General features: G+C 36.4%; 1 protein-coding gene across 13 annotated transcripts in view; it reads right to left on the bottom strand.

The window, feature by feature from the left end:
• Window positions 1-3,763: 3,763 nt before the first annotated feature.
• The window catches only part of PHF20L1 (PHD finger protein 20 like 1), a 75,850-nt gene continuing 55,137 nt past the window's right edge, over window positions 3,764-24,476 (bottom strand). For 9 of the 13 annotated variants that reach the window (XM_032253835.1, XM_032253878.1, XM_032253833.1 and 6 more), the window contains 7 exons: window positions 20,039-20,203; window positions 16,143-16,324; window positions 15,063-15,162; window positions 12,989-13,184; window positions 9,667-10,027; window positions 8,221-8,386; window positions 3,764-6,743 (listed from right to left, as the gene is read on the bottom strand). In XM_032253835.1, the coding sequence (XP_032109726.1) occupies window positions 6,601-6,743; window positions 8,221-8,386; window positions 9,667-10,027; window positions 12,989-13,184; window positions 15,063-15,162; window positions 16,143-16,324; window positions 20,039-20,203 (1,313 nt within the window). In that variant the 3' untranslated portion in view covers window positions 3,764-6,600. Of the gene's footprint in view, window positions 6,744-6,850; window positions 6,950-8,220; window positions 8,387-9,666; window positions 10,028-12,988; window positions 13,185-15,062; window positions 15,163-16,142; window positions 16,325-20,038; window positions 20,204-24,476 lie in introns of all 13 variants that reach the window. The other 4 variants (XR_004261538.1, XM_032253841.1, XM_032253897.1 and 1 more) reach the window with 4 other exon arrangements.

Here is a 24,476-nt window from a genome sequence, read left to right as displayed (position 1 = left end):
ATATTTTTCAAATTTATCCCTGCTGATCATTTGATACTACTGAAAATAGCATTTTTTTTTAAATTCTAATTTCCAATTGCTCATTGCTAATGCACAGAACTATTAGTTGTTGGTAGCATTTTAGTAGATTCCTTAGACTTTTCCAGGTACAAAACATGTCATCTTTCTTTCCAACTGGTTTACTGTTATTTCCTTTTATTGCCCAGTTCCATCTTACACTGGCAGGAACTCCAACACAATCCTGGATAAAAGTGGTGATAGTGGACATTCTTGCTTAGTTCCTCATCTTAGGGAAGAACGTATTCTTTTGCCTCTATGATGGTAGATTAAGTTTTTTGGTATATGCCCTTCATATAGTTATAGATTGTAAATTCCTTTCTAATCTTTGTTTTCTGATTTTAAATCATAAATGGTGTTGAAATTTGTAAAATACTTTTTCATTGAGATTAACATATAGTTTGTATTCTTTTATTGACATGTTTTGATTTTTGAATAGTAAACCAACTTTCATATTCTCAACCTGATCTTGACATATTATCCTTTATACTGCTGGGTTTGGTTTTCTAATATTTTGCTTAGGATTTTGTGCCTATATTCAGGAGGAGTATGTATTGGTCTTCTGATCTTCTTTTTCTGGTTTTGGCATGAGGTCAAAGTTCAACTCAAGATGTAAGATACTCAATGTTTTTTTGTACTTTCTGCCAGTGTTTCCATAAAATAGAGATTGCATCTCCCTTAAATGTTATAATAGAATTCAATTAGGCCTTAAGGTTTTTTCTATTGTTGTTCTGAGACAGGGCCTTGCTCTGTCACCCAGGCTGGAGTGCAGTGGCACAATCAGCACTCACTGCAGCCTCAAACACCAGGGCTAAAGCGATCCTCCCACCTCAGCCTCGAGTAGCTGGGACTACAGCTAGGTGCCACTATCTCTAGCCATTTTTATTGTTGTTGTCTTTTACTTTTTGTAGAGACAGGGTGTTATGCTGCCCAGGGTGGTCTGGAACCCCTGGGCTTAAGTGATCCTTCTGTCCTTACCTCCCAAATTGCTGGGATTACAGGTGTGAGTCACTGTGCTTGGCCTAGGTTTTTAAGTATAAATTCAACTTCTCCAATTTCTTGTCTTTTGGTAATCTGTGTCCTTTGAGGGATTTTTCTATTTCATCTAAGCCTCAAATATATGAAAATATAGTTATTCACTGTCTCTGACAAAACTGTCCATTCTAATTACTTATCAGTCTCCAAGGGATTATCAATTTCTGCTCTGTTCAAAGAACCAGCTTTCTTATTTATATTGACTTTGTATTTTGTTCATTTAATAATTCCACTCATTCCATCACTGTCACTATTTCCTTCTTATTATGCTTATTTGGCTTTAATTTACTCTTTATCTTCTGGTTTCTTAAGGTGAAATCTTTTATCAGTGATTTTATACTTTTATAAATATAAGCAAAGCTGTAATTTCTAACATTGAGGTGTATCCCACACATTTTAGCATGTTATTTTCATTTTCATTCAATTTAAAATATTTTCTAATTTTACTTGTAACTTTTCTTGGGCTCATGGGTTATTTAGAAGTACACTGTTTAATTCCTTAATGTTTGGGAACATTTCTAGATACCTTCCTGGTATCGATTTCCAATTTAATTCAGTTGTGGTCAGACAGCATATTGTGCATGATTTCAATTATTTTACATTTATTGAGACACATTGTTTTGTATTTACCTTCATCGAGACATGTTGTTTTATGGCTTAGTATATAGTCTATTTTCTTTAGTGTTCTATGTACACTTCAAAAGAAAATGTATGTTCTTGTGTTGTTGGACAGAAGGTTCCATAAATACCCATTTTAAGTCATTGTGGGTGATTGTTTTTGCTTAAGTCTTCTATAATATATCCTGACTTTGTCTATTTGTTCTACCAATTAGTGCTAAATTATGAGAGGTGCAATCTTGAACTACAATTGTAAATTTTTCTATTTATTCAGTGATGTTAGTGCTTGGTGTATTTTGATACCCTATTAAGCCTATGCTTTTTTAAATTGCAGTATACCATTTTTTTGTGGACAAACGTATGAGAGGATGATAAAGACCTATAATTATAGAAAATAATATTCTGTTGGTAAGTAAAATGGAAAGGCAGAAGGGAGAAGATAAACATATGTAAAATTTCTAAATGTTAAAGAAGACTGCTCATGGATGATAAAAACAGATGTTGGTAAGTAACAAAACTATTCTGATTCTATTGTAAAAATTTAAAAATAATGTAACTGGTTGAACATATCAATATTTGCAACCTGGAAATTATCCTTTGCAATAGTCTAAATTTACAACTTTGAATGGAAGAATCAAAGCTCCATTGTTCATGGCAGTGTCTTCAATTACGCATATTTCTATTAGCTTTTTCCCTCCCCTCCCACACCTTTGTTTCTCCCTCATTTCAACCTCCTTGGATCATTTCCGGAATAAACTAAGTACAATCAAATCTTGTCTCTTGCTCTACTTTCAGGAGTCCCCAAAGACAGTAGGTACCAGGACTGGAATGCAATTTTTTGAAATTTCTTTAGAGGCCACTTAGTCGAAAGACATGAGAAGACCACTGCTTTAACATACATCATCTATTTCCCAAAAACCCCTCCACCTACAAGTCTAATTATCTTTCTTTTGTCTCCTTATACTCTCTGATAGCACCTAACTTGGTGAAAAATATTTTTTATGTTTCCAATTGTCTATAGACTGTGATCTTATTAATCCTATATCCATTCCCAGCCTCTAAGCTTAATAGCTGGCACAGGGACAACCCTAAATGTCTACTGAAATTTCTATTTAACAGCTTCTAGGTACTTTATTTGCTTTACTTAATGCTCAAAACAAGGCTTTAAGCTGGGCATTATTCTCAATTTACAGATAAGGATACTAAAGTCCAAAAGATCACACGGCTAGTAAATTGCCAGAGTGAAAATTTGAGTCCAAGACTTCAAAGTTCATGCCTGTTCTACTATATTATTAATCACGGATGTAGTTGCTCCATGGCTTGGTACAATGCAGGATACCACGAAAGGCTTCCGGTAATGGATTACTTCTCATAGGAAGAGAAATGAAGTTTGAAGGATTGTCTGGGTTTACAGAGAGACAACAAACAGCAGAGAATTTTCCAGAAGAAGAAAATAGTATGAAGGTAATAGAGGAAAAAGAGTGTAGTCCATTTAACATTGAGGCGACATTTAAATAACTTTGAGGATTATGTAAATTGCAAAAGATCCAGATTACAAAGACCTGACATGCTTTGAAACAGGAAGTCACTAGACAGTCTAGAGCAGAAAACTGAAATGAGAAGAACAGCTGAAGCACATATGCTGGAAAGAGACCATCCACTTGAAAAGCACAGGATTTGAACCTGCCCCTTAGGTCTTATCCAGGATAAGTTTCTAAATGCCTCTATATATCAGCATTGTCTAGAAAATGATCATTTTACCTTATTTTATGAACAAATTAGATACTGCAGGTAACATATAAAATGTATGGAACATATGCAATGCATGGAACAGTCTGACAGTGACAATTTTGATGAATTAGAATAAAGGCAAAGTTACGGTTTCAGAGGCCAGTAATAATATCTTCATGACATTATTTTATAAAAAATGTTGGACTTTCAGTAGGATTGAGAAGAAGACAACATTATCTGTTTTAATGATATGGGTATGAGGGACGACTAGGTGTTTGAAACCCGGACTCTTAGGGTAACGTTATTAACGGAGACAGTGAAGTTGGCAGGAGACTTCATTTATTGGAGGGGAAATAGTATGCTTCATTTTGAACATGTGAAATATGAACATCTGAGAGGAAATAAGACAGTGGAAATAAGATGAGTGTTAGGAAAAGGGGTTTTACCTGAAATTAAAATAATAATCAAGTTGTTTTCAAAGTACATTACTCTTAAGTTTGGAAATAAGTCAGTAGAAACACAAACAAGTACGAGGAAGTACAAGTTTATCAGTAACACACCAAGAGGGAGCCCTCTCTATCAATGCTCATTCTGTTCTGTCTGGGTAGCAAATAAAACACTGTCTTTTCAAGAAACACTCTCTCTAGTTTATTGCTTCTATTTAAATACATATAGTGATATTTAAAAATACCAAAAGGAAAGAAAAAAATCTCATCTGAAACTTTTCACAATGGGTTGACTTCTTAGAAATTAATTCACTCTCTTAAAGAAGAAAAGGGTCAGCCCACTAGCTGTGAAAGACTTCAATCAATTGATATATTCTATGTTAAATGGAAAATATGCATAAAAATAATTTGATTTAATAATCTAAATTTAAAAATTCAGATTTCCAGTTCACATATATATAAGCCGAGCAAAAATTTCAGTAATCTATTAATGGAATTTTCAATTTGCTGGCTAACAAATAAATTGATCTAATTTTTAGAAACTACAAGAACAAATGTGCATTAATTTAACCCTGTTCACCAGGAATCGAGAGGATGAATGTTACTAGGTACAAAGGATCTTGGTTAAGGATGCTATTTGCTCCATATCTGAAAAAAAGAAGATATAAATTCAATGTCTAGAATGTAGCCATGACAGCGAAAATACTAGAGCCATTATTTTAAAACACAAAGGAAAGAGAATAGTAACAATCATAAAATATAGACATTAGCAAATTTACTCCACACATCGAATACAGGCACTATTTTTTTACTTTGATATGCAAATTTAAGCAACTACCCCACAATACCACCCCGGCTAAAGCTTTTCATTTATCAGTAAGGTCTTTCACAAAGTTAAAATATGACAAGTAAATACACAGGACTATATTTTCTGTCTGTTGATCTTTGGCACTTTGTCAAGTTGGAGAATCTCAAAAGGCAATAAAAATTTCTGACTGTTTTGCACATTCTTTTAATCTTTACATCAAAATATAAGGCCGCAAAAAGGCAAGCTGAAATTTTAGGATATGTGGAATAGTTTTAATAAAGAGTTTTACATACAGTACCCTTACATATAGAACAATGTGTTTGCAAATTTAAATAATATCTGAATGTACAGTGGCATGTATTCTTATCAAAGATAAATTCAAGTGTACTGTCTATCAGTTCTAAAATGCATGTATACAGATTGTGAGAACTGATAAACAGAATGAGGCATAAAATATTCAAGTGTTATATGTCATCAAATAGCCTCCACCTAACAGTCTTTTTCCCCTTTTAAAAAAATTTCAAAACCTATACATACATTTTTAATTTTTAAAAACAGTCTGTTAAAAGGTAACATTTCATGTTAACCACCAATTCGTATAATCTATAGTAATAAAACTAGATATGTGATATAAATATGTGTCGATTATGTACATATGTATGTTGAGTGTTTGTTTAAAACAAGCATACACACTTACGCATACCTGCGTATGTAGCACTGGGGGCGCATACAACTCACATGAGTACTGGCAGACAGTAGGACCTAGGCTCAAAATCCAGCAAGAGCTAACACAGCAACTTAGTTGCCTTTGGTTTCAGAAATTTGTCCATTTGTGATGAAAGCTAAAAGTTTTGAGTGTGCATGTATTTTTTAAAAATAAAATTCATCTTCAGAAATGAAGCTTTTCCAGTATTCCACTACTAGCAGTTAAAAAAATCCACAGCCACAAATTATATTGATATTTCTGTCACTCCTCATCCCAGCTGAGGTTATTTACAATTTTTTTTTCTGAAGGCAAACACCAAGCATACTCAGGATCAAACTGTACGTTGAGCCTGAATACTGCCATTCAACTATATATATGACATATATAGCATGGGTGATACATAGGTTTTGGATGGACTGATGGCATTATATAAGACTTAGGGTGGGAGAACTCCCACAATATTTAAAAACCTCTTTCCAGCAGAATCATGATCAACTTGGCACATCGGACCCTTCTGCAAGCCAGTTTGTTTTTAATGAGCTTAATGCCTGTAATATATTCCAATTATTTGGTGTTTGTTTTTAAATACATTCATAATGAAGTAAGAATTCCACAACTGTTTTCCCCAGAAGTCAGACTTCCACTGTCAGTTTTCTGTTAAGAACATTCATCGCCCAAGAAACAGCTCATGATCCTATAAAAGTTTAAATATCCTAAACTTCCATACAGCTGGATCAAAGACAGTTCTTAGAGCAACCCTGTAGAATTCTCCAGAATTTAAATTTCCTTTTCAATTTTGTTTTTGGCCAAGTGCTGGTTTATAAACGTAGATTTTTCTATTAAAAACTATATAAATATACCATATTTCTTTCTACAGGTATCTTGAGCTTCATGTAAGCAAGTACTCAAAAATTCTGCCCACTTGAAATCCCTTAGTATAGATTACATTCTACTTCCTTGATCCTTGGCATATAACACATTCTCATTTGCAGCTTGCTCATGAATTTGTTTTTAAATTCTAGCTTCCTTGATAAAGCTGTTCTTCATTTTGTTTTCCAAGGTGCCATCCTATTGACATCACGAACCAGTGAATGACCAGACATTACTAGGCTTTTAAATTATCCACTTAGCTGTCATGTGGATAATAAAAATGATTTGACTGAAGAAAGCCACATTCTTTCATTAAGTGTTCACTGCTGTCATACAGAGCAAAGAGTGGCTATCTGCTGTACTTTGCCCATGTCAATTAGGAGCTGTTTTACATGGCGTTTAAGTTGGGGCAATCTTGCAAGAGGATCTGGTGGCTCCAACTCCCCTGTGAAATCAAGCCAGCTTTCCAGAACTAAAAGAGAGAAGAAAATAAGCAAATCTGAATGGCAGCTGGACGCACAGTCAGAAAATGACACAATTAGAAAGTTGGAGCTGTGATGGAGATAAGAGTTCACTTGCCTGTCTTTAGAAGGCCAACATACTCAAGCCATTTCCGAGAGGTTTAGCGTGCTGTCTATCCCCCCCCACAGAGTTCAAGTCCCTCCTGGCAATTTTTATCTGTCATTTAAGATAATTTTCCCCTTTAAATATACAGGAAATGTATATTTTTTATATATAAGAGGGGAAATATACATACACACACATATACATATATACATACTAACTTCATTTTGAAGGTCCCCTTTTACTCCTAGAATAAGAAACTACAATTCCCTATACTTGCTTAAGCTTTCTATTAGCTCAGACTCAAGTCATCTCTACTTTACACAAAACACACTTAATCATTTTTTTTTTAATCCGGAAGTTCTTTTTAACAATGAAAAGGAAGTAGCAATTTCTCGGTATTCTTTCAGTTCCACTATTTTAACACTATTTTTAAAAATACACACAAGCATATTAAAATTCTAGGCAGGATGCAATTGATTGTCTTCTATAGTTTTTATTCATGTTCCCTTTGGAAATCTAACCTAATAATATGAAATAGTATCAAGATGCATTTTCTTTTCTTCAAAAATCTACTCAAAACATTACATCAGCTCTACAGTTAGCTTACACCCAGATGGATGCTGCTTCTAAAATGGGTTTCCATTTCCTCTTTTCTTTTCTCAAGGGTGGGGGGGCAGGAAGGAGTAGGAGCTCTAACTTAATGTAGAAATATCACATGCTTATGCCAAATTAAAAAAAAAGTTGGGGTGCAGAATTTCATCTATGATGTTAGGAAGAAACAGGAGTCAGAAAGCATTAAGAACAACATGGACTGAAAATCAGGTAATCTAAATTACTCTAGTTTCTCAACTATAAAACAGGGATACTATCTCTCTGTCCTACTTTTCAGGCCTCCTGTGTGATGACACAATATTAAAATATAAAAGAAAACTGCTTGAAAATCTGTATGCAAACTTAAGGTTTACCTACTTAACTTTGTAGAAGTTAATTTAACAAGTGCTAACCAAAGTAAAATATTGATTCAAAATGTTTTCACATTTCAAAAATGCTTACATCCCTTATGTTAACTTCCAAAGAAAACTTAGTTCAATTAAGCTAATAAATTTCTTCCATAAGTGATCTATCTTGAGCCTGGTAGATAGACTGTATTTAATAAATATCCACCTTAAAAAAATGAATACCTATGATCATACCCAGTCATATTGTTTTAAGTGTAAAAGATCCCAAATATGTCAAATATAATACAAAGGGAGTAATAAAGCCCCATCAGTATGGAGAGTATCTGTAGTTTTCATCCCATAATTTAAGAATTTTTAAGTAACTTCTTCATAGTAACAATAAACACGGTGTAGTAACTATATTTTAGTTCTTTCTTAAATTACCATCAACTTCTTTTTCTATTAGATCCATCCTGCTGGTAACTTCATTTTGTACATTTTCTATGTGTGTAAGGAGATTGAGCTGCCACTGAAGATGGGAGTCTCCTGGGTCTTCGGTGCCCTTTTTATCATTATAAACAAATACTGTATTCCCATCAGCTGGATTCTTCTCCAAAGGACCATTGGAAAACAAACAGAAAGAACGAGATGAAATGTAGTCACTGAAGTAAAGATACATGAAACACTTCAACACTGGTAACAGTGAGATCCAATCTGACTCCTTGGATATCTTTAAAGATGGACTGGTACACAACCAAATCCCAGCCGGTGGTTCTTAAGAGCAGACATGTCTACCACCTCCCTCCACCATGCCTCACATGGTGCTACACAGGCAAGTAGGCTTCAATAAAATGAGCTAAATAAATGAAGTCACTAACTCTATTCTGCAATTAGAATACCTGACTAATTTGGACTGGCCTCTTCCTCAATTAATCTTAACTGGTGATGTAAGTGGACGTAAGAGGGCAAAGCAATGACGAAAAAAAGTCAAGAGAGTTGCCAAAGACCAGTATAAAGTCTAATTAACTATAGGCTGGACTTTACTGTTACAGTACAGTAAACCAATGAGAGGAGGGAAAGGCAAAAACCTTTCAAAAATTCCAAAAGTGCAAACTGCTTCACACACACTCACACACACACAATGTGCATTGAGATTTGCCAGATAGAACTCATTTCACACAAGGGATATTAATTAGACAAAATAACTTACCACAAACTTTATGATATGAAATATAAACTTTCCAATTCAGTTAAGCATTTATTTACAGTAACTACTTGTTAAGGAATGCAAAAAAATGAGGAAAAAAAAAAAAAAAAAAACCTAATTTAAAGTGGCCCCACTAATTGAAAATCAGTACAAAATAAAGGTACAACATTTCTAAGATAATCTCAGTGTACAGGAAATAAGTTGATAGATATCCAATACACAAAGATATGTCAGAATTCAGCTTACTGAATAGCGGGATGCATTGACAAATATACTACAATTTTTTAAAAAGAAAATTAGAGTGCCGCCTTTTATCTAACACACATAAAGAGGAAGACAAATCATTACACTCATATGTACTTTCACATTCTTACACATGGACATTTTCATTTGGAATATAATGTGGTTCATGTTTTAGAGGCATCTAATGTGCTTATACAATTGACTTTTGTTAGAGAAACAGTTTATTGAATTACTGCAATTCTGAATTAGGAGATAATTAAATGTTGAAATGGCCAGTGATTTCCTGTAGAGAAATTTTTAAAAATCTCCTAACTTTAACAAGATACTGGTGAACTTGGAAATACAAGTAAAATCTGGGAATTCAGTATGTTTTATTTTATAAAATTTTCCTTTGTTGTTCTATCATATTTTCCAAGCAAAGAAAAATGAACCAGTTTTACCTTTTCAGACATTCCGTGTTCTTTTGCTGAGTATTGTAAACGGTTTTTATTTCTCATGTGGAATTCTTGCTCTTCTTCAAAACTACTAACATCATCATCATCTGAGCTCCCAGGGTCTGCGAGAGATTTACAGTCCTGACCAAAACTTTGTGGCTTTTGATAGCTGTGCTCACTTGTTATGTAAGTTCCTTCCATTTTTAGGGGCAAACGAGGTGGCTCTTTATGGTTCTGTATATATTTCTTTTCTTCTCGATTAACTGTGTCTAGCGCTATTTTTTTCTCTAACCCAGCTATTACTTGATCTTGATCTTTTCGCTTCCCAGGACAAGCCCAGAGATGAAGGTCAGGATGATGTTTATTCCTTGAAACAAAGTTGAGAAAACAGCAGTTCAGAAAAACAAAAGTCCAGTAACAAGCTGAATACAATAATATATTTCAGAACTAGGTTAGGAGATCTGGGACTCAAAGACAAAAGCAAAGGTATTCTTTTAAGTTAGCTCACTCCAGGGTTTCATTCAAAATTTGAATTTTCTCAATTTTAAAGAAATAACACTCAGAAAAGCAGTAACAAACTTAATTGTGTTGATAGTCCACATCATCATTTGATACATGCATTTCTTTTTCTACTGATTTTTTATTGTCATTTTTTCATTGTAAAATTTGAAAAACTTTCATGTGAGCATATTTTAAAAACTTTTACTCAGTCAAAAAGTGATAAATTCCTGATGAACAAAATCCTAAATATAAATGCACAGAAAGTAAAAATTTCCTCTCCCATGGCAATCATAAATAACTGAGGTATAAACTTCCAGACTTTTTCCATATACATAAAATTAGTGCTGAAATGGATGTAAGTACACACATCTTCTTGTGACACAACCAGAACACATACAATCTGCCTTTTTGTACCTAACATGCTATGGGCATCTTGCCATATCATTTCATACAGATAGATTTCCCTTACTTTTACTCTAGTGGCTGGATAGTTACAAATGTACAGTCCAGCCAACCACTTTCCTACTGTTCTATGTCTGTGTACTTGTGTGTACCTTGGCACACAAGTCAGAATATTTCAGTCAGACAAATTTCTAGATACGGAATTGCTGGATAACATGCACATTTTAATTTTGATAGGTACTACACAAGTGACCTAGAAAGGGATTATACTAATGACAACCCCACCAACAATCTATGATAATGCCCATTTATCTCATCCTCACTGAACATGTAAGCATGATATTGTACAGTTAATTCTGTAGTAATTAAAATTCTGCAGTAAGTAAAATAGAAATCCAATCATCAGAGCTGCAGTGGAAGGACATTCAGGAGATATAAACCTTTCAAAAGGCTCAGAATGTTTGCATATTAATAATTTCCAAATTAGATACATACTGAGTCAAATTAGTTCTCTTCCAATAATATTCAAGTATTGCTTCTGAAATTATAATGTTTTGAATCTCTAGTAATTTAATATTCAGAAAATACTAAAGCACTCATATCAGTAAAAGGCATAATAGAAGAAAAGCTGGCACTGTAGTCTAATAGTCCAAAGGGTTGAATTCTGCTGTACCATAAAGAAGCCTAGACAAGTCACAAAATCTGTCTTTCACTACCCATCTATGAAATGAAGTAGCTTATTATGAGGATTAAATAAAATATCACATGAAAGTACATGATGTGTAGGACTTTTAATAAATTGTATATAATATATATTATGATTTAAAATATTGACATAAAGAGGGCCTATAAGTATATGAAACAGAAATGGTCCAATTATAATCCTTAGCAAAATCAGGAATGCAGAGAAACTCATACTAACACCAAGAAGGAAATCAGGTTTTAAAAAAAGACCTAATACATTAGTCCCTCCCTTAAGTCTTAGCATTTACACGGCCTTTTAAAAAAGAAACTCATACTCAGGCTTATGATAAATGGAAGCAAATTTTATTCAACAAATAGTTACTAAGTACTTACCCTACACTATCAATTGGAGATAAAATGCTGAATAGGACACAAGCCCTATTTTCAAGGATCCCATGATATAGTAAGGGGAGACAGACATAAAAAGATTAAGTACCAAAGTGCCTGACACCAGTATGCACGGACTTTGCCAAAAAGCACATGGTCAACTCCAGTTGGGTCAACTCCAGTTAATTATAAAAGGCATCTACTACGGGCACTAGTGGTAGAAGCTTATCCTGGTAAAGGCCTAGAGCTATGAAAAAGCTTGCTTCATTTAGGGATTATGGTTTGCGATAGCTGGAACACTGGGGGAAAAGCATACGGAATATGGGAATATGTGGCAACAAAACGGTAGACAGAGTATGTGTCATGGAAGGACTCAGTCCATTGGACAACAGGAAGATGCTCTAGTCCATTAAGTTGGAGAATGACAAGCTGATTTGTCATCTACTAAGCTCACACTGGCAGCAGTACAAAGAATGAACTGACAGAGAACAAGACTAGAGCCAGAGATAATGGCCCAGCATGGCAATCGTTCACATGAAATATAACAGCCTGGCTGTGACAGCACCAGTGAGAAGGGAGAGAGGAACGGATTGAACAATGTTCGCAAATTGCAATGGATAGGATGTGAAGGACACAGGATGGGAAGGCAAGGAGAGGATGAGGCCAAGTTTCTGGCCATGACAAGTACATTCAAATGAAGAAAATCTTGTGAAGAACCCGTGAATCATCCTGTTTTTACTTAAAATGTGGGGTTTTTAAAAATTTGTTCTTTTAAAGAAGAATTCCAGTCAGGCATTAGGAAGGACTGAAAATAAGCACTTCAAGAATATTCTGATATGTTCTTCAGGGAGGCTGAGACTTTTTTAAGAGAAAATCATAGGGGATGACTAACACATTTGGTGCACAGCAGAGAAGTGGATTCTGGTTTGTAGACTCCCTTCATCCCCTCTCAATCAATCTTTATATATATTAAAAAATACCCTGTTTAGAATCTATTTCATCTTGATAGCGTTCCTGAAGGAGGACACAATGCATAGGGGTCACCACAGCAACTGCACTTAATTTTGCACATTATGGTGAATACACCAAACAATAGGACAGCAGCTAGAATGTGCTGAATTACTAGATGCTGCATCTACCTTTAACCACACTGACACATTCTAGGAGAATAGGCAGAAAACACCAATGCATCCAGAGGGTTGTTAATCTTTCCTTGTTTTTAAAAATGAAACTTTATTCAAATATCTGTTCTCTTCTCCAAACTGTTACTCTGGACCATCAAAAGGCCAAGAGTGCTGGTCTGAAATAAAATGTCTGCTAAAGTGTGACCCTCCCTTTGCCACCCTTCACTTACTTTAATATTCCAATCTTCAGCTGTAACCCGTGTAGCACTTCTGTAACACCATAGACATCAGCAAGCAGATGATGCGTAGAAACTATCTTTTTGGCATTGAGATGAGAATAATTTTCTTTGAAAAATGATAACCCGCACATTCTCCCATTATTCAACCACTCCTTATCGTAACGGTATTTTGCACTCCACCTCTGACCTGTAGATGAAGTTGACATTAAAGTCACAAAGGACCACAAGCACTTACTCAGATTTTTCTTCAACCGCTACCCTGTTAACGTTGCTTATTAAGCAAGGCAAGTTCTAGCACCAGGCGCAGATTCAAATGAGTAAGACAGCATTTTGAGGAGTTGGTGCAGGAGGAGCTACTCCACACCTTCACTGTTCCTGCCCACCAATGAGAAGAAACACCATTAAGGATGTGGTCGGGTTGGTGGCAGATGACACCTGCAAATGGAACCTTGAGCATACTGCCTTCAATGTTTTTGTAGTTATCACCTGTCCTCTAAAAAGGCTCAAAGGGTTGTATTAAAAATTAGACACAGGCCAGGCATGGTGGCTCACACATGTAATCCCAGCATTTTGGGAGGCCGAAGCGGGTGAATCACCTGAGGTCAGGAGTTCAAGACCAGCCTAATATGGTAAAACCCCATCTCTACTAAAAATATAAAAATTAGCTGGGCATGATGGCGTGTGCCTGTAGTCTCAGGTATATGGGAGGCTGAGGCAGGAGAATTGCTTGAATCCGGGAGGCGGAGGTTGCAGTGTGCCAAGATCGTGCCACTGCACTCCAGCCTGAGTGACAGAGTGACACTCTAGCTCAAAAAACAAAACAAAACAAAACTAGACAGGGGTTTCTTCTCTCATTAACCTTAGTTTTGAATTGGATGAACCACAGAGTTCTACTTGGGTGAATAGGAATCCTTCCCCCATGTCTGTGATTTCACAGAATCCTATGAAATTCCATATCCTCCATGTTAATACAAATTAGATCTTATTATAATTAGGTATTTATGTGCCTGTGTCCTGTACTATACTCCTAGCTGGTTGAAGGCATAGTTTAACCAATGACCTCACCACAGTGGCAAATAGAAGCCATCCAATAAATGCTGCTGAACAAATAACAAATGTCTACATTTCTTATTGAAAGAATACAATGAATAATAAATATTATAAATTTTAGTGAATGAATAAACAAATGTCTACATTCATATGGCTGTGAATAATTCTCTTCCTTCTTACTGTGACTTTTTTGTGACTTACTGTGACTTCTTTATTTCAAATAGTCATGTGCCCAATTCACCACATGCCTATTATTTGAGAAAACCTAGTTATTTCCTGCCTGGAGGCTGAAGTTAAATTCAACATGCAGAATATGCTATCTGAAGACCCTCTAGCATAGAGGAAGGCACCAGGTAGACAGCATGGTGAACGGAGAATGAAAAGGCACAGGTTTCATCTCAGTCTGCCTCATCAGTAAAATAAAGGCATCATGGGTGGTGTTCTGAGGCCCCACCTGCTCCACAATGAGTCAAACATGCAGAACTGCCAGGTCAGTAGCGTGCAAGTTCAGAACACAGATGCAGATCTACTCCAATTGCCACAAAGAAGCCTAGTTAGAAGAAGAACAGACAGAGGCTAATTCTTCTCCAGGAAGAAGTCATACCTCTTCTCTTTCAGTAAGACAGAAATTTTGTTGATAAATGTATGCTAATGTATTTAAGTAATCAATATGGAAAACAGAAGTATAAGTGAAAAAATATTTTAAAATTTTAATATGGAAGTTGAGTCTAATTGACCAAGAAGTACAGTGAGTCCTCCCTAAGTGTTATTGATAGGTTCTTGGAAACTGACACACTGAATAATGAAACAAAATGTACTATAAGCTCATTGATATAAACAAATTAAGTTCCTCTGGTATATAGCATGCTGTTTCACTTGGATTCAGTTTCCAAGAGCCTGTCAATGACATTATGTGAGAACTTGCTGTAGTGGTGGTGAACACAGCTGACACACTCTAGAATCCTGGAGGAGACATGGAGGAATCTGGCAATGAGCACGGTGTAGAAACTCTTACCCGGTGGGTCCCGGCAGACATAGCAGATGTACTGCTCTGGAATGCTCTCCTCCAGCAGCCCCATGCACACACTATGTTGCCAGCACAAGCACTCTTCACACTGCAGAAAACAGAGGAGTATTACAGTCACCTGATCCTCACTAGGAACAAGCTAGGAATAAGGATACATGCCCATTCTTTGAATTCGCTGGCTTGGCTTCTTACTGCCACGATCAGTTCCATTTTTATTCAACATAACAAAATCAAGTCATGATTTTATCTTTGAAATGGTCAACTACTTCAAGAACTGTCTTTTGTTGCACTTATTAGAATATGTTTTGATCAACTACTTAAATCCTAAAAAAGTCATAATTTCTCTAATTCCCACCGATTTTAAGGCAATCGCATCATAAAACTCTTAGTTTATCAAAATGCAGAAATAAGAAAAAAAAAGTATATAGCAGTTTCTACAGCAATGATCTCTTAAAGTACTACTCTTGTGGTAAAGTTATAAATTTTTAGTTACCTCCAGAAAACCACTGAAAATGGGAGGAAAAGCAGATTACTCTTTCTTCATGCTCTCAACTAGTATCTCCAAATCTTCTGACATCCCAAAATTTGGGTTATGCTTTCATCTTAAAGATATCTTTCATACAAGAAGTTGCTAATTCCTGCAACAAAATTTTTCCCTTTTTTTAAGAATATGGGAAATTTCTATTTTTTAATCACTGACACGTGAAGGGTGACTATATACTGTTAATTATTATAATAACTAACATGGATGCCGATGAGGAAGAGAAAGGCTGCTGCAGCCTGCCCTTTAGCGTGAAGGCTTACCACCCTAATCATTCTAAAGAGCTTCAGCTTGAAGGTCTCAAACTAAATACCCTAGAAAAGAGAGAAACACTAAAATAAGAACACTGTCTACTACACTTGATGAGGAAATCTCCTAATCATTACTATGGGTATTTTCCATAAAATAAGTTAGAACCCTCTATCTTCAGTAGAACAGTTAGTAAAGAAATAAAACACTGTGATGCATTAGCTGAGCACCTGAAACAACTGACTCATTACTATAGGGAAGAGAGGTTAGCCAATTACCTGGATCATGAAGCCGTTCTCCTCATCCATCTCACAAACACATCGCACAATTTCATTAAGAGCATCATCTTCATCCTGAGATTCCTCAAAATTGGTTGAATCAAAGTCCTGATTGTATTCATCCCCACTCAGAAGCAAACTCTCCGTTGAAGAATCATCTAGGAAGTCTACATCTGATAAGTCTAGAATATATATAAGAAGTATACTCAGCACCAAATCTTTTTTATGTTTTCATGCCATTTTTCATAGAGAAAGGAGCTATGAGAAGCGATCATAAGCTAGTAAACATTTTAAAAGGGGGAGCAAACAAATGAGAATATTGTATTGTACTTGTCTCTGGACATAGAAACAAAAGATTTTTGAAACTTAGGCTATTATGACTGCTTTATATCTTACAGTATACACTATTATAAGTAATTCAAAGTATCTTTCAGACTTCATGCTTACAGGATTTATGGCTAAGGCTGATATCAAAAATTTAAATTTGCATAGTTTCCATATACTTTCACAAACATGATCCCTTCCCATCCTCATAAAAACCTGGGTCCTCCCCTCATGATATCATACTATTGGTGTGACACCACTGTCTGTGGACCTGAGGATAGGTGTGTGTAGTAAGTCCCCATTAGCCAGCATAAGCTGGCTCTAGCACACCACTGATGATTCAATCTTTGTATTTTTTTCTTCCTTTTTTGGATTCATAAAGTGCTTTTTGAAAATTCACACACAAAAAAAAACCCAAAACAAAAACAAAAACCTGGATTGTAAGAGGACGGGTTTTATTATTTGTACTATAAACTTCAGCGAGGACCTTGCTTAAGGTCTAAAATCAACAATACCATCACTGACAGTATCAGTAGCATCAACTACTATATACTTAGTAAGCACGCAGTACTATATTAAGCACTTTAAACATATATAAGACATATAACTTGCTTGAGAAATGTAGTCATGGAGTGGGAAAGCGACTGAATACCAGGAATGTCTGATTCTCAAGCCTGTGTTCTTATTCACTCTACCAGTATTTCTTAAAAACAGAACCATGAGTTCCCCAAGGAGTTTTTTCAATGTATTAATTTTGTTTTGGTGAGAATATTTTTTTTTAATTAAGCATATTCTAGAAACTAGATCATAGGGATGACAGCTACGTACAACTCAATTTACATGCCAGGTTTTAGGTGTGTCTGTATAATAGTGTCAACGCCAAGCCCGACTGTTTTGCTCAGGTTATTGAGGAAAAGAAAATTGAGACAGCCACGGGGGAATCTTTATTTATAACAAAGGAAAATAAATGATGATGGGATACTAAATTTTTTGCAGTAGTTTGGATGGAGAAATGTTAGGAAAACCGAGTCATCACGAGACACAGAACATCATATAACACTGTGTGAGCTCCTGACAGAGGCTATTCAGCAGAGTAGCTTCCTACCTCACACCCTATCCCCAAGCCACATTCTGAGTTATCCCTTGACCTGTTTATCATCTATCTCCTCTTACTAGGATATCAGAATCCATAACAGCAAGAACTTTGCATTGTTGAATGCTACATCCCCAGTGATTAGAATGAGGTCTGATATATAACATAGTCACTCCAGAATGTTTGTAGAAGAACTAAGGAGTCAGAGAGAGGACATTTCCTTTTCAGACTTAAGCAGATCAGATTGAAGTTGAACAGATTTGAACTTTAAAAATTCACGCTATATATACTTTACATATTCAATATAACAGTGTTTCCTCTATCAGCTTCTAATCTGGCATTTTTCTAGATTCAATGTTTTTGAATGTTTTGTTGTTGAATTATTAATGTTTTATAGAAAAATAAATAGTTTCTTTCTCTTTGAAGTCAGAGGACATATGGAAGGAAGGTCAGCAGAAATAGATAATAGAGAAATAGATAACAGAGAATACAGAATGAATAGAAAATATTCATTGAGCTAGTAAATCAACTAGATAAGGAAAATCTAATATGAACAGTATAACTTGTTTTAAAAGAACCTAAAGAGGAAAATTTCACCCATCCATAATCTTGCTGGCTTGAATCCAAATTTTCTTTGGGTTTTCCCAAGTACAAGTTTAATAGAATGTGGACAGAACAGTTTCAAATATTATTGTAGCATATAAGAAGTACTAAATAGGCCCGACACAGTGGTTCACACCTGTAATCCCAGCACTTTGGGAGGCCATGGCAAGAGGATCACTTTAAGTTAGGAGTTTGAGAACAGTCTGGACAACAAAGAAAAACCTCATTTCCACAAAAGCAAAAATAATTTGCTAGGCATGATGACATGTGCTAGTATTCTTAGCCACTCAGGAGGCTGAGGCAAGAGGGCTGATTTGAGTCAAGGAGTTTGAGGCTGCAATGAGCTACAATCACACCACGGTACTTCAGCCTAGGCAACAGGGCAAGAACCTGCCTCAAAAAATAAATAAATAAATACAAATTAATTTGAAACTATATCATTGAAAAGAATTAGTGTATCTCACATATACTTGCATGGCAAAAATTACCAGGTTTTATGGTGTTACCCAGCAAATTTATCATATTCTCCAGTCTGAATAACTCCCGAGCATTAAACGCATGCTTAGCTGAGTTTTGGAAGTTGAGTAAAATGGATGATAGGGCTGAAAGTTATGTTAGAAGCAAATAAATGCTCCCCCTTGCGCTTAAATAGCCACCTAGACAATGGCTCCAATTGAGTGGCCACAGGAACAGCTGTTGCCTTCCAACCACTACCCCTTAAACAGTCACTGCTATTCCCTGAGACAGCATTTTGCAAGTATGGTTCCCTGACCGGCAACATTATCACCAAGGAACCTATTAGAAATCAGAAATTCTGAGGGTGAGGGCCAGAAATGTGTTTTAACATGCTGTCCAGGCAGTTCTGACACATGCTAACATTTGAGAACTTCTGGCCTAAGACCTTATTAACATTCCTTTTCTTTCTCCCGGCTCAGTACTTGATCACAAGGGCAGGGCAGAGACAAAGAAGAACAGAGAGTACCCATCTGCGGCTCTTCTCATACTCTTTCAAGGATTCCTGCTTCAGCACCACAGCTAGTCTAGATATAACCCCTATTCTCCACCTTTCTACAGCGAGAGATGATCTTCAGATCTTGATCATTTACTGCAAGGGTGTTCTTAACTCGATTACCAACTTCTGCTTCTCCACAGAATCACCTACAAGTTGTATCTTGCCAGGATCCTTCCAGAAATCTCATTCAATTGTGCTTCATGGTACGACCCATGATCAGTATACTTTTAAAGCACCACAGCAATGATTAGAAGGTCCACCTGGAGTTAAGAACCACTGAACCATGGGAAAAAGGGGACTTGTGCTTGCTGGAAAGAGTGGTGGTAACTTCTTTTTAATCCCCTCCCATAACTCAAGCTTTCTAAAACTAAAATCTCACAAGTGTCATGTGCTATAAAGGAAAGAAAATGCTTTCTCCATAGAAGCCAGGAAGGAGTTAGACCTGGAAGTGAACGGTGCAAACGAAAACACTTAATCTAGTATCCACCATCGAGCTCACTCATAAGGATCCTGGATTGTACAAACACTGACGGCCTCGTCCCTTATTCCTCATTCTCTGACTCTGGTCCCTACTGCATTAGAGCTCTACTCTTATGCCACAGCCCTCAAAGTCCAGAGCTGGGAACTCTCTTCTTATTGTTTGTAATATTGGAAGGAAAGTAAGGGTCTTCAACATGTTCCACTGTTGGTATAAAGCCAATTTATGTAAACTAAAAAGTAGTTCAAATTTCTCATGTCAAGACTTTCACATTAGTTTAGCTGACAACTTTTTAAATTGTGTGCCCTTAACAGAGTATGTTTTTTTCTCAATTACACATTTAAGAATTGTAAATCTTGTTTGAACCATTACATGGTCACACATACTTTCACCACTAAGATCAACGGACAGAATTGCCCTTGGGTACTGATAGGTTGTAGTTTTCTCCATAAACATGCTTCGTGGAGCCAGAGAACTCCCAGAAGATCGAGTTAGTGGAGAAGAGCACCTTTCCAAAAATTCGAGGGAACTGTCTTCATAGTCTGAATAGTCTGCAACATAAGATACATAAAGAAATATTAATAATGTGTCAGGTAATTAAGAAAGGTCACTATAAAAATAATGAAAGTCATGTGCAGGATACATCAAATAATCATGCTACCACTTTCTCCTCTCATCCATGAAAAGCTTGACATGTACCTGAGAAAGTGGGTTTAGCAAGAACACTTGGGAAACAAACATACCCCAGAAGATACATATATATATATATTAGGGAGCACCAGGTTCTAACTGGTACCAGTAAACTTTTGTGAAGTAGTACAGAGGTGAAAAAGGATTATTTCTATATTTTCTCTCCATTATAATCACAACCATGTCTGCAGTAAAATACGCAAGATGACAACACATGGGGAAGAACACACACTGGGGCCGGTGGGAAATGGGAGACATCATCAGGAAAAATAGCTAAGGTAATGAATGCATGCTGGGCTTCATACCTAGGTGATGGGCTGATCTGTGCAGCAAACCACCATGGCACATGTTTACCTAAGCAACAAACCTGCACATATAACCAAGAACTTATCTGGCTGGTGCAAAAGTAATTGTGGTACTTTTGCAACCACCTAAGAAAAGTTGAAGAGGAAAAAAAAGATGTGCAAGATGGAAATTAACCTTTTTCCTTCCTCACAATTTGTAAATAAGTTCTCCTGATGTCTAGCACACCAATTATATAGTGATAATCAGATCAATATTTTTTCAACTGAAAAATCTCTGTGAATAATTAACTAGTCCTGGAATAAATCTGTAAAAATTCTGTTTTTCTCAGTTTGGAATGAGTCCCACAGATGTTTGCAGGGGGAGAGGCCATATGCAGCATACTGGAGAGTTGAGAGTATAGTGAGGGAAGGAAACACGGAGGCGGGGGTGTGATTCCAGGCATGTGGGAAGGCTCTGAAGCTGAAGAGTGGATGATGCTACATTTGGCCAACTGTAAGACTGGCTGAGCACAGTGAATAATGGGGAAACAAAGCTAGAGTGACAGGAACCAGATCAGATTTTTTTTTAAAGTTTTACCTGACTGCAATAAAACCTCCATTATTCAATGGTTATGTGAAGGAGCAGGATGTGACAGGTAAAGTTCCATTTCTGGAGGATCACCCTAGCTGTGGAGTGGAGGGTGGAGTGCAAGAAGGCACACGTAAAAGTGGGGGGATGCTTCAGAGGCTACAGCAGGAGTCCAGGCAAGAAATGCTGGTGGCTCAGAACTTGAGTGATGGCAACTAAGGGGAAGGTTTTGACAAAGACACAGTGCTGTTACAGACGAGGCCCAGAACTAAGATGGCATTATCAAAACTGATTCCCAGGTTTTTGCTTGAGCAACTAGGTGATGAAAGTGGGTCTGAGATGGGGCTGAAGAATAAATGCAAGGCGGAGAAACCAGAGAAGAAACAGAAGTTTAGAGGAGGGTTCTGTAAGATGGGAAATCTTACACATCACTGCATGAACTGCATAAAGATGTGGGGAAGGGGTATGGCAGTGGTGAAAAATGCCAGATTAAGAAGAGAAAGGCAGACATTCTCTCCATTTTAATAGAGGCAAAGAAAAGGAGTATTTTCAGGTACGCATGCAGATGTGGTGGACAGACTACAAGCAAGTTCCCACCTGATGATGTCTGTCTCCTCACCTCTGTGAGGAAAACGGAATACAAGAGAGGTGGAAACAAGTGGGAAAAAGGAAAGACAGAGAATGGAGAAATGAGCTTGTAAGAGAAGTATTGGTCTGTACTTAGTACTAGTCTGTACTAAGTATCCATTTGAAGTTGGGAGTTGTGGGAGGCAGAATAATATTCCCCCAAAAATGTCTATGTCCTAAGCCCTAGAACCTTTAAACGGGCTCAGACATGTGGAAAGGTAGAATTAAGGTTGCTAATCAGCTGACCTTACAACAGGGAGAGTATCCTGGATTATCTGGTCGGCCCAATGTAATGGGAAGGGTCCTTAAAAGCGAAAAGATGGAGGCAGAAGAGACAATGTGAGAGTGACTCAATATGAGAAAGACTGGACCATTGCTGGCTTTGAAGATGGGAACAGAACAAGAGTCAAGAAACGCAGCAGCCTCTGGAAGCCAGAAGAGGCAAGAAAATGGACTGTCCCTGAGAGCCTCCAGAGAAAAATGAAGCCCTGCTGATACCTTGGTTTTACCCCAGAGAGACCCATTTTGGACTTCAGACCTCCAGAACTTTAAGATAATAAATACGTATTGTTTTAAACCACTGATGTGCAGTAATTTGTGAAGGCAGCAATGGGAAACTGCCACTGGCCATCATAAATTCCATAGCATAACCAACACTGACTGAGTCAGCTCTTTATGTGTATTAACTCTTAATCCTCACAAACATCCATAAGGGAAGCAGGACTGTCAGTAAAGAACTGTGGCAGGACAGATTAAGTAAATTGCCCAAGAACACACAACTATCCACGGCAAAGCCAACAGTCAAATCAGGCAGCCTAACTGTGGAAGCTGCACTCTTAACAAGTGATATAGGTGTATTTCAACATTTAAAGTATGTACAAGCTGGCAAGCTTGTTAAAACTCGATTCCTGGGTCTCATCTCCAGTACATTGGGAACGAAACACTCCCAGATGATGCTGATGCTGTCGGATTACAGCAGGCTTTGGGCAGCACTACATTATTCTGCCTCCAATGGCCTCACCATAACCACAGTTTGCCCAACACCATGTTACTTAGGCCCAGACATGGAAAGGGCATTTATTAAATACTAGGCATTACATTAAGTACTTTATAATGATTATTTAATTTGAATAAGAAAGCTATTCAGTAAAACTATCAATTACCATTTATTTTAGAAGAAAGGAAATTGGGATGTAGAGAATTTAAATAACCTGTCAAGGGTCACTTAGCCCTAAGTGTAATAGGCAGGATTTGAGTCCCTGTGCTCAATCTTCAAGGCTGCCTTATCGACTCCATTCTGTATCGCCCTTTCAGCAAAACTAAAAGTAGAAGCAGAGTCTGAGTGTAAAATTAATGAAAGAAATCTCAATTTTTTGCTAAAATAAAACATGGCTGATATTTAATATGTTTCATTAACAAATGAACAAAGCTTGGCATTCTGCACCCTGTCTGTGTTCCCCACTCCAATCCCTTCTGGCTATTATCTGTTATGCTTCAAGGCTTAGATCAGAAGTGGTCTCCTACACAAAGCCCCTTCCTTGATCGCATCAGCTTTTCCAACTTAAAGATTTATTTTGTACCACTCTTACCACACATATCAGACCTACCTGGTAGAGATTTTAGGTATGCTTATCATTCTTACTATATACTTAAATGACTTCAAGCTCCTTGAAGAAATCTTCTTTACTATGCAATGCTTTCAATTCTCTTCCCTTCTAACTCTATTTCTTTTTAATCTCTATATGCTTTCAGTATCCTTATATTCATAGACACATGAAAGTCAGAGACGAAGTGATTTGCTCAAAGTATCAAAGCTAAAAACTGGCAAAGATGTCACTCTTAAATCCTAACATGGTGACTTCTCATCCACACAAATTAAACACAACATTAGTATTATGTCTCGTAAACCAATCTGTTACTCAAAACATATCATAACCCACTACCTCATAGAATAATAAAAAACAACTAATGTAAAATATTACTTTGCATAACTGCATTAAAATGACAGATAAGGACAAGAACTTAGTATATCAACAAAAACAAGTAAAAACTTGTTGAAGAGAAGAATACACAGTTTGATAAATAATATTTCAGGTATTAATAACCCAGCATGGTGGTTAAAGTTAAAAATTCAGACTAGTAGGTCGAAGTGCTAGGATTTGAAATGAATCTGCTTTTCACCACTTGCTAGCTATGAGACCTGGAGAACTCTCTTTCTCACTCTCTCTCAGTTAACTGTTGGTAAAATGGAAATAACAAATCCTACTGTTAAGGGGTCATATGAGGATTAAATGAAGTAGTAATATTTACAAAATGCTTATTTTTGGCACATAAGTACCAGCAGGATATATGTAATAATGTTGAGCAGTAAATAAGAGTTTGAAACTCCCTATGGTGCTAACTGTACACTAAAAAACATATCAAGAACCTCATGCAGTAATAATGTCAATTCTTTAACATTAAGGTGTCTTTAAAATTTGAAAGTTACTTAAAATCCTGTATTTCCCATTTAAAGACCACTCTTCTAATTTAACCATCTGGGGAAAAGTGTCATTTCTAAGATAAAGTAAATGGCTCAGAATAAATTCTTCTCAAATGCAATAATTAATTACAAAGATGATAGTGATTGCCAAA

Source organism: Sapajus apella, unplaced genomic scaffold (assembly GCF_009761245.1).
Source record: "Sapajus apella isolate SASKATOON/1434 unplaced genomic scaffold, GSC_monkey_1.0 scaffold3, whole genome shotgun sequence".
Lineage (NCBI taxonomy): Eukaryota > Metazoa > Chordata > Mammalia > Primates > Cebidae > Sapajus > Sapajus apella.
Note: the sequence above shows the minus strand (reverse complement) of the source record. Positions and strands in the feature narration are given on the sequence as shown.